The 14,666-nt window shown below is 51.4% G+C and overlaps 1 protein-coding gene across 1 annotated transcript; it reads left to right on the top strand.

Moving 5' to 3' along the window:
* Window positions 1-6,970: 6,970 nt before the first annotated feature.
* On the top strand, window positions 6,971-9,586 carry IL31 (interleukin 31). Its single transcript, XM_066363775.1, has 4 exons — window positions 6,971-6,986; window positions 7,113-7,255; window positions 8,572-8,883; window positions 9,509-9,586. The coding sequence occupies exons 1-4, from the start codon at window positions 6,971-6,973 to the stop codon at window positions 9,584-9,586; spliced, it is 549 nt and encodes a 182-aa protein (XP_066219872.1).
* The last annotated feature ends 5,080 nt before the right edge of the window (window positions 9,587-14,666 follow it).

Raw genomic sequence — 14,666 nt, 5'->3', positions numbered from 1 at the left:
GGAAGCTCATCCACTTCTCCCAAGAAAAGTGCTTAATATTCATACCGATTTGACAGCTCTGGAAAGGAGAAATGAGCCCCAAGCCGACCTCGAGACTCTAATCAATGGATTCCAAATGTGGATCTCTTTAACCCCTGACTCGGGTTTTAATTACTGTCTACATACATACCCGTTTCAGCACCAAGACCCATTTTAGTTTTTTATTTTTCTAATTTTTGAAAAGATTTTATTTGATGAGAGAGAGAGAGAGAGAGAGAGAGAGAGAGAAAGGGTGAGGAGGAGCAGGAAGCATCAAGTTCCTGGTCGGGTCACATGGGGGAGTCTGTCTCTGCTTCCCCTCCTCTCACTTCATTATAAAAAAATTTATTTTTATTAATTGCTTTTAGAGAGGGAGGAAGATAGAGACAGAAGCATCAATCTGCTCTTGTGCCCTGACCTGGGATCGAACCCGCAACCTCTGCGCATCAGGATGGTGCTCAAACCAACCAAGCTATCTGGCCAGGGCTCTTATCACTTTCTTGACTGTGTCTTTGGAGAAACAAAAGTGTGCCATTCTGATGATGTGTAATTTATCTATTTTTTCCTTTGGTCGCTTGTGCTCTTGGTCTCATCTTTTTTTTTTTTTTCTGAAGCTAGAAACGGGGAGAGACAGTCAGACAGACTCCCGCATGTGCCCGACTGGGATCCACCCGGCACACCCACCAGGGGCGACGCTCTGCCCACCAGGGGGCGATGCTCTGCCCCTCCGGGGGCGTCGCTCTGCGGCAACCAGAGCCACTCTAGCGCCTGGGGCAGAGGCCAAGGAGCCATCCCCAGCGCCCGGGCCATCTTTGCTCCAACGGAGCCTCGGCTGCAGGAGGGGAAGAGAGAGACAGAGAGGAAGGAGGGGGGGTGGTGGAGAAGCAGATGGGCGCCTCTCCTGTGTGCCCTGGCCGGGAATCGAACCTGGGACTTCTGCACGCCAGGCCGACGCTCTACCACTGAGCCAACCGGCCAGGGCCCTTTTGGTCTCATCTTGAAGAAACCATTATCTGATCCGTAAAATTGCATCTGACGACTTCCACGTCTATTCCACTCACGGGTCCTTTGTCAGACTTGTGATTAGCAAACACTTTCTCCTAGTCTAGACCTGTCTTTTCATTCTCTTCACAGTGTCTTTAGAAGAGCAAACAAATGTTTAACGTTGAAGAAGTCCAATTTAGACTGATTTTTTCCCAAACACACCCTGTGTGGGGGATAGCTTATCAATCTTTTTTTCCTTCCCTGTAGGCAACCACTCTTCCTATTATTAAGAAAAATTCTGCAAAACTATGAAAAAAGGTAAAAAGAGACTCGTGGTTTTTTTTTAAATAGTAAAATAAAGATCTGTGAGTCTATCGTGATATAAACCAATCAATGAGATGAGAATCAAGATTAATTCCTGGGATTTTGAATAAGCAGTTGGGTGGTTTCACTTTTATTCTCGCGTCTCAAACCACCATGATACAGCTTCCACCCCGGACGATTTGTTCAAACTCCCCTAGCAAAGTTCCCAGTGACCTCATGTTCCCACCGTAGTGACTGTCTTCAGCCCTTATCTTACCTGACCTCTCTGTAGTTTATGATGGGGCCGATCACTTCCTCCCTCTTGAAAACCACTTTTCATCTTGTTCCATGACAACATGCTTTTCTCTACGTCTCTTTTCCTCTTGAGAGCCCCTTCTCAGTATTCAGAACTAGATCATCATCTTCCTCTTCCTGTTCTGCAAACAGAGGTGTGTCCCTGAGCTCCACACTTGACTTATACACCTCATGGTGGTCCTACCTCATAGGCTTACAGTTCTCTCAACCACAACCTACACCAGGCACCCAGATGTATGCCCCAAGTTCCTCCCTTCAAGCTCCAAATCCAAATGTTCAGTGGCCTGCTCAACGCCTTTCACCCGAGAGGTCCCTACACATCTTTCTCTCCACATCAACAACTGAATTCACCACTGAGCCCTCTGGTCCTGTTCTCAGCACCCCCATCCATCCACTTGCCAAAACCAGACAGACACTTACCAGTTACCCTCCACTCCTCCCTTTCCATGCTCCCCACATCCAGTCAGTCATCACCTCCTGTGACTTCTTCCAGCTTCAGACTTCTCCAGGCCGTCCACATGACATCATCTCTGTGCTCGCCGGTACCCTGGTTCAGGTCCTCGGCTCTGGACACGTCTGTGTGGGGCACAGATGGGACATTCAGGTGGAGACGTCCACTAGGCAGTGGGACATTTAGATCTGGAGTCTGAAGGAGAGAAATACTGAAGTGTGAGAAGCATGAGTCAAGGGTGAAGCCTTTGGAGACAAGTCCATTAAAGGGCAATGCAGGAAGGTGGTTCAGCCTCAGAAGGGTCAGAGGGGCCAAAATGTATCAGGATTGTGTAATCGGGAAGGAGAAGAAAAAGAGGTTTTCAAGAAGGTGTAAGTAGCCCTGGGTGGGTGGCTTGTTGTATAGAGCATCATCCCGGGGCTCTGAGGTCACAGGTTTGATCCCTGATCAGGACGCATACAAGAAGCAACAAACGATTGCATAACTAAATGAAAAAACCAAGTGGAACAACAAGTTGATGCTTCTCTCTCCCTCTCTCAAATCAATGGAAAAATTAAAGAGATAACAATGTTGGTTTAGAAAAAGATGGTAGAAGTGGTTGGTATTACTGCATGCCATGGAGGGGACAAGCAAAATGAAGTCTATAAAGAACCCAGTAAGGTTGGCACCATGAGGTCCCTGGAGACCGTTGGTTCTTTTTTTTTTTTTTCTGAAGCTGGAAACAGGGAAAGACAGTCAGACAGACTCCCGCATGCACCCGACTGGGATCCACCCGGCACGCCCACCATGGGGCGACGCTCTGCCCACCAGGGGACGATGCTCTGCCCATCCTGGGCGTCGCCATGTTGCGACCAGAGCCACTCCAGCGCCTGAGGCAGAGGCCACAGAGCCATCCCCAGCGCCAGGACCATCTTTGCTCCAATGGAGCCTTGGCTGCGGGAGGGGAAGAGAGAGACAGAGAGGAAGGCGCGGCGGAGGGGTGGAGAAGCAAATGGGCACTTCTCCTGTGTGCCCTGGCCGGGAATCGAACCCAGGTCCTCCACACGCTAGGCCGATGCTCTACCGCTGAGCCAACCAGCCAGGGCCTGTTGGTTCTTTATTGCTGCTTTAAAAACGGAAACACGTGGTGGCGCAGTGGATAGAGCGTTGGACTGGGATGCCTAGGACCCAGGTTCGAGACCCCGAGGTCGCCAGCTTGAGCACGGGCTTATCTGGTTTGAGCAAAATAAAAAATACTCACCAGCTTAGACCCAAGGTCGCTGGCTCAAGCAAGGGGTTACTCAGTCTGCTGAAGGCCCACGGTCAAGTCAAGGCACATATGAAAGGGCGATCGATGAACAACTAAGGTATCGCAACGAAAAACTGATGATTGATGCTTCTCATCTCTATATTCCTGTCTGTCTGTCCCTATCTATCCCTCTCTCTGACTCTCTCTCTCTGCTCTCTCTCTCTCTCTCTCTGTCCCTGTAAAGAAAAAAATTTTAAAATATAAACTTAAAAAAAATTTAAAAAAATAAAAATAAAAACAGCAACACCTAGCAGTTTAAAACCATAGTTACTGTCTCACAGGTTCTGTGGGTCAGAAATTCAGAACAGTAAAACATGGTTCTCTGCTCAGGGTCTTACCCGGCAAAGGTCAGGTTATTGTCTGGGTCTATGGTTCTCATTGATGGCCCAGGGTCCTCTTCCAAACTCACTGGTCACTGGACACGGTCGTTTTCTTCTCTGGGTTTCCACGTGGCTCCCTCCATCTTCAGGCCAGCAATGGCACTTGAATCCTTCTCGTGCTTTGAGTCTCTCTGACTTTTCTGTCTTCCTCTTTGCTCTGACGGGCTCATGTGACCACATGGGACCCACCTGCTAATCTACCCATCTTAACATCAATTGATTAGTAACCATCATTACATCCGCAAAGTCCCTTCTGCTGTGTAACATAACGTAATTATGGAAGTGAACACCAAAGGGTGAAAGTCATGGGGGCCAGATCCTCCCTACCACGGACTTTGTTAGAGGATTTTGAATAGAGCGTTGGGGTGAGAACCATATTGTGGCAGTTAGAGAAGAGAGGTAAAAGTGAGCCTGAATTGCTCTGTCAAGAAGCTTGGATGAGGCCTGACCTGTGGTGACGCAGTGGATAGAGCGTTGACCTGGAACACTGAGGTCGCCGGTTTGAAACCCTGGGCTTGTCTGGTCAAGGCACATATGAGAAGCTTCCTGCTCCCCCCCCCCCCTTCTATCTCTCTCTGTAATCAATAAATAAAAATCTTAAAATAATAATAAGAAGAAACTTGGATAAAAAGAGGAAAGAGACCAGCAGTGGCTAAAAGGGGACTCAGGATTAAGGTGGGAGGTAGTTCGTGTCTGTGTCTTTGTTGTGTGTCTTGGGTTCTATGGTCCACCCTAGCCTGACCAAGGCCCTCCTCCCTGAGCTCTTGACTCCTATCCAAAGGGTGACTTGACATTGAATAGACAGATGCCCATTGGGTATTGCAAACTTAACTCATTCCAAACAGGACTTTTGGTTTCCCCTCTCTGGACTTCTTTTTCCTCACTGCACATCAATCACCCAATTAAAATCCCAGAGGTCGCCTGACCAGGCGGTGGTGCAGTGGATAGAGCGTCGGACTACAATGTCGAGGACCCAGGTTCGAGACCCCGGGGTCGCCAGCTTGAGCGCGGGCTCATCTGATTTGAGCAAAAGCTCACCAGCTTGGACCCAAGGTTGCCGGCTCCAGCAAGGGGTTACTTGGTCTGCTGAAGGCCTGCGATCAAGGCACATATGAGAAAGCAATCAATGAACAACTAAGGTGTCGCAATGCGCAAGAAAAACTAATGATTGATGCTTCTCATCTCTCCGTTCCTGTCTGTCTGTCTCTGTCTATCCCTCTCTCTGACTCTCTCTCTGTCTCTGTAAAAAAAAAAAAAAAAATCCCAGAGGTCGCCTTGATTCCTGTCTTCAATTCAACTCCATGTGATTCCATCAGCCAGTTCTGTGGACACCATCTTCATCCATTCTACCCTGGTCCAAGCCACCCTCACCTCTCGCCAGCACAGCTGCCGGCCCTCCTCATTGGCCTCTCGGCTGCCATATTGGATTCCCACAATCCATTCTCCACTCGACAGCCTCTCTTTCTTCTCTTCTTTTTTTTTTTTTTGTATTTTTCTGAAGCTGGAAACGGGGAAAGACAGTCAGACAGACTCCCGCATGCACCCAACCGGGATCCACCCAGCATGCCCACCAGGGGCGACGCTCTGCCCACCAGGGGGTGATGCTCTGCCCCTCTGGGGCATTGCTCTGCTGCGACCAGAGCCACTCTAGCGCCTGGGGCAGAGGCCAAGGAGCCATCCCCAGCGCCCGGGCCATCTTTGCTCCAATGGAGCCTTGGCTGCGGGAGGGGAAGAGAGAGACAGAGAGGAAGGAGGGGGGGGGATGGAGAAGCAAATGGGTGCTTCTCCTGTGTGCCCTGGCCGGGAATCGAACCCGGGTCCCCCGCACGCCAGGCCAACACTCTACCGCTGAGCCAACCGGCCAGGGCCTCTTTCTTCTCTTCTTAAAGTAAACCAGTTCCTATGTTTTCCTACTTGCCTCATCACACCTGGGATACAACCGAAGTCCTTATCCTCTGACCTGGCCTCTGCCCACCTGTCCACCATCCTCCCCTTCCCTCACTTCATTCTAGCTACCCCGACCCACGTCCTGTCCTTGGTCACAAGCTCATTTCTGCCTGAGTACTTTTGTAAAATGGTCCCCTTTGCTTCGAGTACACCTTCCTCAGGTCTTCCCACAGCAGGGCCATCTCATCTTTTGGGGTTCAGTTTATCACCTCCTGAGAGAGACATCTCCTGGTCACCTGACTTAAAGAGGCTCACCTGACGCTCTCTATCCCATCACCTTGTTAGATTTTTATAGTTCTTATTGCCTGATGCTGTCTTTTTAAAAAATATTTATTGATTTGAGAGAGAGGAAGAGAAAGAGAGAGGGAAACATTGATTTGTTGTTCCACTTATTTATGCATTCATTGGTTGATTCTTGTATGTGCCCTGCCTGGGGACTGAACTCACAACCTTGCCGTGTCGGGACGATGCTCTAACCAACTAAACTACTGGCCAGGGCTGATGCTTTCTCGTTTATTAATGTGGTATCCCTTGCCCACTAGAATGCCAGCTCCCTGAGGGCAGGGACCTTGTTTAACTTCTTTGCCACCATCCCTGAGGCCTTAGAGGAATGCCTGGTCGACTCTGGCACACAATAAGCACAAGTGGCTGCAACAAAGAACCCTTGAGCACGGATTCCGGTTCCAGGCCCTGCCTTGGCAAAGACACAGCTCATGACGGAGCAGAGGGGAGATAAAGCCTTTGACGCACCACATCTACAGTGGTTATCAGCACTGGCCTCGCACACTGGCACGAGCATGCTTCAGAAATTTACCAAGATAATGCATTTTGCAAACATGCTCCCTTCACGCCCACAGGCGCTCAGCTGTGGCCCTCCCCAGAAACTCCCTGTGGGGCGCTGGCCAGCCCCTCCTGTCTCATCAGTTTCTTGGTGGCCGTGACTGTCAACCCCGGACTCCAAAATTTCTTCTCGTCACCTCAGCAAGCACTTTCCAAGAAGTCCTGGCAAAGATGTGTGTGCCTTCCTGTGTGTGTGCCTGTACTGAGTCAGGCATCTGCCCACCTTGAGGGTAACCTCAGCATTTCCTTCCAGCCCTGCTTTCACTCAGCCCCGAGTGGCAGAGCTTTGAAGAGCGTTTTCTAGAGAAAAGCTGAGCAATAGTCCTGCCATGGGCGGGACACTAAGTGTCCTTCCTTGCTTCAGGCCCTTTATAAACCTCCCGCAGACATGGCGAGCACAGCTGGCTCCCGGAGCTGTCCCCGAAGCCGACCCTGCCCTTCGCCATGGTCTCCCACGCAGGTACAGCAGCCAGCAGCGAGGACCCCGGGCGGCGCGGCGCAGGGGCTGTGGCCGGGTGGGCAGGGGCTGCGGCCAGGTGTGCAGGGGCGCCTGGCCGTGTGCCTCACAGCCGCGTTCTCTCCCCAGGACCCTCCGGGCTTGCCCTGTTCCTGCTCTACTGTATGGGACCCTTGCTGTCCGTCCACATGGCGCCCGTCAGTAACGATCTACAAGTAATGATCATAGAATTATGGGACTCATCTAAGAAGCTTCTGGAAAACTACAGAAACGTAAGTCCCTGAAGATTTCTCTTCCAAGCCATTTCTTTAAAACACCTTTTATTGACCCCAGAAGAAGGGGCCCTTTTCAGACCTGAAGCTAGGGCGTGTCAGAAGGGACAGGGACAGACAGACAGCTACTGTGGGATTTTTATGTGGGTAGGGGTTAGAGGCAGAGAGGAGCCCAGAGAGCCCCAAGCCTAACGATCTCTCGTGGGCCGTGCTAGTGGGCCCGCCCAGCCCGAACACGTCTGGTTCACAGTCCCATGGAGTGACATTTCCCATCTGTAGTACATACCTTGGTGCGGGCCATCTTGCCACCTGGTCCAGGAGCCCACGAAGGAGTAGTGAACACCGACCCAAGTGTCAACAGTGTCCCTGTCAACGCTGGATGTTAGAATCCTCGCGTGGGTCACGGAAAGCATTGCTTACCGCGGAGAAGGACAGTGAACAGAAGGCGTCTGCTCCTCTGTGACTTCATGGTTCACGTGGGACCTCGTCTGTTTCTAGCTGAGGCCCGGCTGGGCCCGCCCCTTTGGGGGGGATGGCTGGGGTCGCCTCGGTGTCCATCGTCCCTCATTTTCTCAGAACCTCTTAGGCAGCTTTGATTAGACAGACAGCAACCAAAGCATGGAAACAATTTGTGATGTCAGCCTTGACCTTTCCTTCGACCCTGGCATTCAAACCTTGGCCTCCGTTTTCATAGACACAAAGGCAGAGAGAGGCTGTTGTCAGCGGGGTGACTAGGCAGCTCAGGCTGTTGGGTGCTCTTCGCTCTTCAGGTTGAACCCAAAAGCTCTTAGTCCCCAGGAGGAGGGACGGGGGAGGGTGTGGTCTGGAGTCCGGGTATGTTTGGACAAGCTCTCCTGGGCATCTGGGCGGCCTTTCCAGGGAGGCAAGCCCCCCACCCCCACCCCAGAGCCACCAAGAGCAAGCAGCAGCACGGGAACCCAGAGGGTCGCTTACTCCCCAGCTCTCTGAGTCCCAGAGCAGCTGAGACAGATTCCAGAAGGCTGTGGAGGCCTCAGCCAGATGGGGAGAGGAGGCAAGATGGGGCAGTGATCAGCCCAGGCTTCGCAACAGCTCCCAGGCGTGGGTCGGAATCCGGCCAGCCACTGGATCTTGGGCCAGCTCCACAAACCCGCTGAGCCTTAGTTTCTTCTGGGGCAGTGATGACCAGGGCCCCCCAGGGCCAGGGCACCAATATGAGGAGATGCTGGGGCGGGGGAGGGGCCCCATGCCGGTCAGAGGAAGCAACCAGAAGCTTCCCGTTGGGATGGTTAGCAAAGCTAATGCTCACCGTCTCTCCCCCTGTTCCGCCTCTAAAGAACGAGAATGGCCTGCCACCCTCTACGTCCAACACGCTGCCGGCCTTGGCCTTCGCCTCCGACTGCCAGAGACCGCACGGCTTCAATGGCTCAGCTGCCCTGCCTTACTTCCAGGCCATCCGACCACTCTTGGAGGACAAATCTGTCATCGATAAAATCATAGACCAGCTCAGTAAAACCAAATTGCCACGAGGACCAGAAGTCAAAGTTTCGCTGCCCACAGCTAGCTTTGAAGAGAAAAGGTTCACCTTGGCTGTTCTACATAAGTTTTACGACTGCATGAAATCCCTGTACCAGGCCATCAGGGCCTCGGTAAGACAGGGGTGACCGCGAAGTGTGCGAACTCTGCTGTGAGTTAGCAAGTCAGTTGTTCCAATGCGTGATCTCAGTGCACCGCCCCCAGAAGGACCAGTTCTTGGGGAAACTGACATACAAATACATGTGAACTTGAAACAGAACTAGGTCATTGTTGTTAGCCTTGGTATTTATTGAATGTTTCTCTTCTGCGGACTGATGTCTTATTTATATATTATTCTCCTGACACCGTTATGAGGGCAGGATGTGGCGACGACGTTAACTTATGGATATTTATTGTATGTGAGTGTTGTTAATGCTGCTTGGAGGAGCCCTTGGGGCCTATTTAATAAATTATTTTGAATTTTTCTCATTATCTGTCATGAATGTTGTGATGGGGGAATAGGGGGGTCATATATTGGGCATTTTCTTTATGCCAGGTCACGTAGGTACCATTATCGTCCTCTTGAGAAACTGAAGCCAAAAGTCCCTTGGTCACTTGCTTGTGGGCACAAAGCTGTTAAATGGTGCGACCCGGATTCAAGCTACCTCTTGAGCACTCTGTCCAACAACCTCTGTCTCTCCTTGAGCAGTGACGGTGCACAGGTCAAGCACTCCGGTGTCCCCTGTGTGGCCCTCACAGCCTTTCCAGTCCCGGCTCCTGTTCCTCCACTTGGTCAGCGACTTTTCCACGGTCAGGGCCAAAGCGCTGATCACCTGACTGGATGTTGAGCCCAGAGCTGCTAACCGGTTATTAGAAGTCATCTGGACTAGTGGTTCTCAAAGCATGGTCTCTGGGCCAGCAACAGTGTGTTAGAAACGCAGGCCTGGGGGCCCCACCGCAGACCTACTGAGTCCGACAGTTTGAGGGTGCAGCCAGCAACCGGCTCTTTAATGAAGAGCAGGCTGTTCACACACACACACACACACACACACACACACACACACACACACACACACTTACACCTGAGAATCCCTATCCTGGAATCAACCAGCACTTTCATCTTTATCTTAGTTGGGGAGAGACTGAGGCCCAAACAGGTAACATGACTTGCCCAAGTTCTTATATGGGGGGGGGGCGGTATAGAGTTAGGACTCTGCTATTTTAACCTTGAACTTCTCTTAAGTCCCCCCACCAGGCCTCTAACCCCGAAACATCCTAACCCCCAGTGACAATGCTTTGGTGCTTTGGTCAGTCCTTCCATAAGCACCCCCTGTGGAGAACCTCTATCATTCTTTCTGACTGTCCAATATCGGAACACCTTCACTATTATTGAGGAAAAAACTATTTGAAACTGGGAAATAAGGTAAATAGATAAACATTTATCTTTCCAAAGAATAAAATAAAAACCCACTAGTCTGTAGCAATATAAATAAGTAAATGGAGGAGAAGGGGTTGCTCACAGAATTCTAAGGCAGCAACGCAGGAGGAGGAAGGGGAACAGAGTGGCCTCCGGACCACAGGGACAGCTGCCACCGACCAGCTGGTCCCTGCAGGGACCTTAACGAGCCGGCACACCTCTGAGCAGAAACAGGGATGCACACAGCCTCACGGAAATCTCCCCAAACATGAACTGGTCAGTGTTACCGCCACAATTTCTCTGACATCCCTCCTCCAGGAGGTGGGGCTGGGCTCCCCTCCCCCTGACAGTCAGTGGGCGGGATGTGGGGACTCACTTCTAAAGCACAGAGAACAGAACTGGACAGAGGAGAAACACGGCGGCCAGTGCCCTGAGCACGGGAACAGGGCGAGCATCACTGCTCAGAGGGTGTCAGGGACCAGGGACCAGGACAGGGCATAGCCGTCCCGGTCACACTAGCCACGTTTTAAGCGCTCCTATAGTGGACAGCAGATTCGGAACAATTTCGTCAGTGCAGAAAAGTTCTGCCAGACAGCGATGGTCTCAGGGAATGGGCTTAGTTTGGCACAAGTTACTGTGGGTTAGCTGTCAGCGCCTGGGGACTTGTAGAAAATTGATATGATGCAAAAAATTCCCATCACATCAAGACGGTAACCCCTGAGGGGATGGTTTTGTTGATGGGTGGACATTAGCCCGTGGAAAGGCCACCAGAGCATTTTATTCTGGCGTTCACTCCTTCGGGCGGAGGAGAGACGGAGGAGAGAGAGGCGTCCGTCTCCTGTCCTTGGTTGTGCTGTGCTGACCGAGCCCTTCCTCGCAGAGGAAAGGGGAACCTTTGTCTCTGTATGAGTGAAGTGGTAATAGTTTGAGACTGACTTTGGTTTGGTAGAAAGAAGAGCCGAAACAGTGGCCAACATGGCCTCCCTGTAGCAAGCACGTGGGTGCACGAAGGAAGACATTTCTGCGCTCACCGAACACTCCTGACACCAAATGCGGGCTTACGACTCCGAGCAGTTCTTCAGCTCTCTGTGGGCACCAGCCAGGGGTCCGACAGGTCAGTCGGTTCTGGCACTGACCCCACGGATCACAGCTCGGCCCCACAACATGGTCCCCCACCCACGGACGGTCAGATGCCAATCACAGTCCCCCAGGTCACCTGCATGTCAGTCTCATGTCCCACCACTCCTTACTTGGGTTCTGATAAGGGACACAGACAGATGCACAGCCGGATGGAGCCGCACACGGTGAGGCCCAGGAGGGTCACAAGCTCAGGAGCTTTCTGTCCCTGCGGAGTGGGATGGGCCACCTGGCCAGCACCTGGGGTGTGTTCACCAACCCAGAAACTCCTCAGGCCCCGCAAGTCAGAGATATTTATGGAAGTTTCACTACTCGGGCATGACTGACTATTAACTCAATCTTCAGTGGGGCTGACATTCCTGGGCTCCTAACCCTGGTGTGGCCTTGCTGGTGGCCAGCCTCCATCCTAAAGCTGTCCAGGAGTCCACTGAGAGTTATCATTAGAACCAAGGACATGTCTAGTGCTCTGGAAACTAGCCAAGACTTTTTGGAGCTCTGGGTGAGAACTAGGGGGCGAGGGGCAAAGACCAACTCTCTCTCTATATATATCTTATTCTGTCACAGCGTGTGACCATGACAATACGATCAGACGGCGGCTCAGGGGCTGGTGCAGCAGGGACGGTGAAGGGTTCATAGCTGCAGGCAGGGGTGGCCAGTGCCCTGGGGCAGCCGCCGCTGCCAGAGCAAAGCTGCACACCACACCGAGACCAGCGGGCCCCCCTTCTGATCAGGCAGCCTGCCCCAGAAAATCCACAGCTCTGGAGATGACTCAGCGGCAGGCTGGGGGGCTGCGCCGTTCTGACTCAAACCACCCCAGCGTTCTTGCAGGGAAAGGAAGCCTTTTGAAGTTTCTGATTTCTCCTGGTGTTTCCAGCAAATCCACCTACAGCTTCTCCGAGGAGGAGGCTTATCTGCTAACCAACCACCTTCCTTCATTCGGGGACAGGGCCCGCATCCCAACGCAGGCCTGGGCTGCAGGGAGGGGGGCTCCTCGCCGCTTCCCTGCGGTCACACGGGCCCCGCCCTCACAAGGGCCCGCTCTGCTTCTGATGCACTCTTGTCACTATCCTGAAATTCATAACGATTCTTGAATAAGGGGGCCCTACACACTTTTGTTCTGCACTGGCCCTGCTAATTACGTCGCCAGTCCTGCTGGGGTGCTTGCTGAAGTGCTCATTTTTGGGTTTTTTTTTACCCCGAGATTCTGACTGAGCAGGTCTGGGCTGGGCCCTGGAATCAGTACTTTTTCCCCCCTTTTTATTGACTCTATTGGGGGTAACACTGGTTAAGAAAATTATACAGGTTTCAGGTGCACAATTCCGCAACACATCTCTGTACACTGTACTGTGTGGTCACCACGCCGAGTCAGATCTCTGTCTGTCACTATTTATCCCCCCATACCCTCCTCACCGCCCCCCAGCGATCACCACACTGTTGTTGTGCCCGTGAGTTTTTTCTCTTTTTTGTTTCTTTTCCCTTTTTGCTCAATCCCTCCACCACCCACCCAGCCCCACCCCCAACAGCTGTCAGCCTGCTCTCTATCTATGAGTCTGTCTCCATTTTGCTTGTTAGTTCATTTGTTTCTTTAGACTCCACCTATGAGTGAAGTCATATGGTCCTTGTCTTTCTCTGGCTGGCTTATCTCACTTGGCATAACTAATGCTCTCCAGGTCCATCCATGCTGTCCCAAGAGGGAAGGTTTCCTTCTTTTTCATGGCCACGTAGTATTCCATTGTGTAAGCATATCACAGCTTTTTAGTCCACTCATCTCAATGGAATTGGTGCTTTCTCCTTTTTTTTCCTCATATTTTTCTGAAGTTAGAAGTGGGAAGGCAGTCAGACTCCCACATGTGCCTGACCAGGATCCACCCAGCATGCCCACCAGGGGGCAATGCTCTGCCCATCTGGGGCATTGCTCCATTGCAACCGGAGCCATTCTAGTGCCTAAGGTGGAGGCCATGGAGCCATCCTCAGCGCCTGGGCCAACTTTGCTCCAATGGAGCCTTGGCTGTGAGAGGGGAAGAGAGAGATAGAGAGAAAGGAGAGGGGGAAGGGTGCAAAAGCAGATGGGCACCTCTCCTGTGTACCCTGAATGGGAATCGAACCCAGGGCTTCCACACGCCGGGCTGATGTTCTACTACTGAGCCAATTGGCCAGGACTGGAATCGGTGCTTTTAACAGCTTTATAGACGTATCATTGACACACCTCGAAGTCCCCCACTTGAAGTGTACAATTCCATGTCCTTTTTAGTAGGTGACAGAGTGGTGTAACCATCATCACTAACCCCAGAACACTGTCATCACTCCAGAGAGAATCTGTACTCGTGGGCAGGCCCTCCCCACTCCCCTCCTTTCAGTCTCCGGGAAACCACGGATGTACCTTCTGTCTGTGGACTTGCCTGTTCCGGACATTTCATATACGTGGGATCTTATAACATGTGGCCTTTGTGTCTGACTTGATGTGATGATTTCATGATCACCCACGTTGTAGGAGGGACTGATGCCTCCTTCCTTCCTTCCTTTCTTTTCAGGGTTGAGCCACACGAGATCAGAATTTTTTTAAACAGGCCCCCCGCGGCTGGACGCTGGTGGCCCACCAGCCAGGTCCCTGCCTTGATGCCTACTTTCCCCATTTCTCAGAAACGAGAATGATTTGAAAGGGATTAGGGCCAGAAATACGCCTTGAAATCAAGATCACCAACTACAATATATGGAAAAGGGAAAAAAAAGAACACAAACCAATTCATTCTCACCTTTCCTGAAAGTGACAACACGGAGCAGAAACACCCACATGTGATAAGCGTGACAAATGCTAAGTACGAATGCTGTCTCCTAAGTAATCAGTCCTTTCCGTGATGATCTGTCAAAACCAGGAAAGGGGCAAGAAAGATAGATGCTGGCGTTCTGTGACCAAGGTGCGGTCTCCTCCACCAAACGATGTCCATGGCAGGTCTTGCAATCACAACACTTCAAAAGAATGGTAAAAGTCAAGTGCCCCTTACAGAGTGAAAGAAGACAGATAAACCAATAAGCAAGGGTCGCAGAGAAGCAAAAACCAACTTGATAACAGGATTTATTTATTTCAGGGGGGAGCTTTCTGTGACTGAGTGACAGCTTGAACTTGCCGATTTATAAAGGGAAGGACGGGGGAGAGATAGAAAGCTGCAAGAAAACCGCTTTAAGCAACATCATTTTCTTATTCAGGAGACTTAAGAGGGGAGAGAAAAGTAAAAAGGAACTCGAAGGAGCAATCAGCTGACGAGAGAGACCAGAGAAAGAAGGAGGAGAAGGAGAAGGAGAAGAAGGGGAGGGAAGGAGATGTTTTACTATAAGATAAGAAATCAAATACACGTGAAACCATGC

Source organism: Saccopteryx leptura, chromosome 2 (assembly GCF_036850995.1).
Source record: "Saccopteryx leptura isolate mSacLep1 chromosome 2, mSacLep1_pri_phased_curated, whole genome shotgun sequence".
Lineage (NCBI taxonomy): Eukaryota > Metazoa > Chordata > Mammalia > Chiroptera > Emballonuridae > Saccopteryx > Saccopteryx leptura.
Note: the sequence above shows the minus strand (reverse complement) of the source record. Positions and strands in the feature narration are given on the sequence as shown.

Coding starts and splice junctions, on each gene's coding strand:
- IL31 (XM_066363775.1), top strand. Junction 7,256..8,571: donor TTCTGGAAAACTACAGAAAC/GTAAGTCCCTGA, acceptor CCGCCTCTAAAG/AACGAGAATGGCCTGCCACC. Junction 8,884..9,508: donor ACCAGGCCATCAGGGCCTCG/GTAAGACAGGGG, acceptor TGGCCCTCACAG/CCTTTCCAGTCCCGGCTCCT.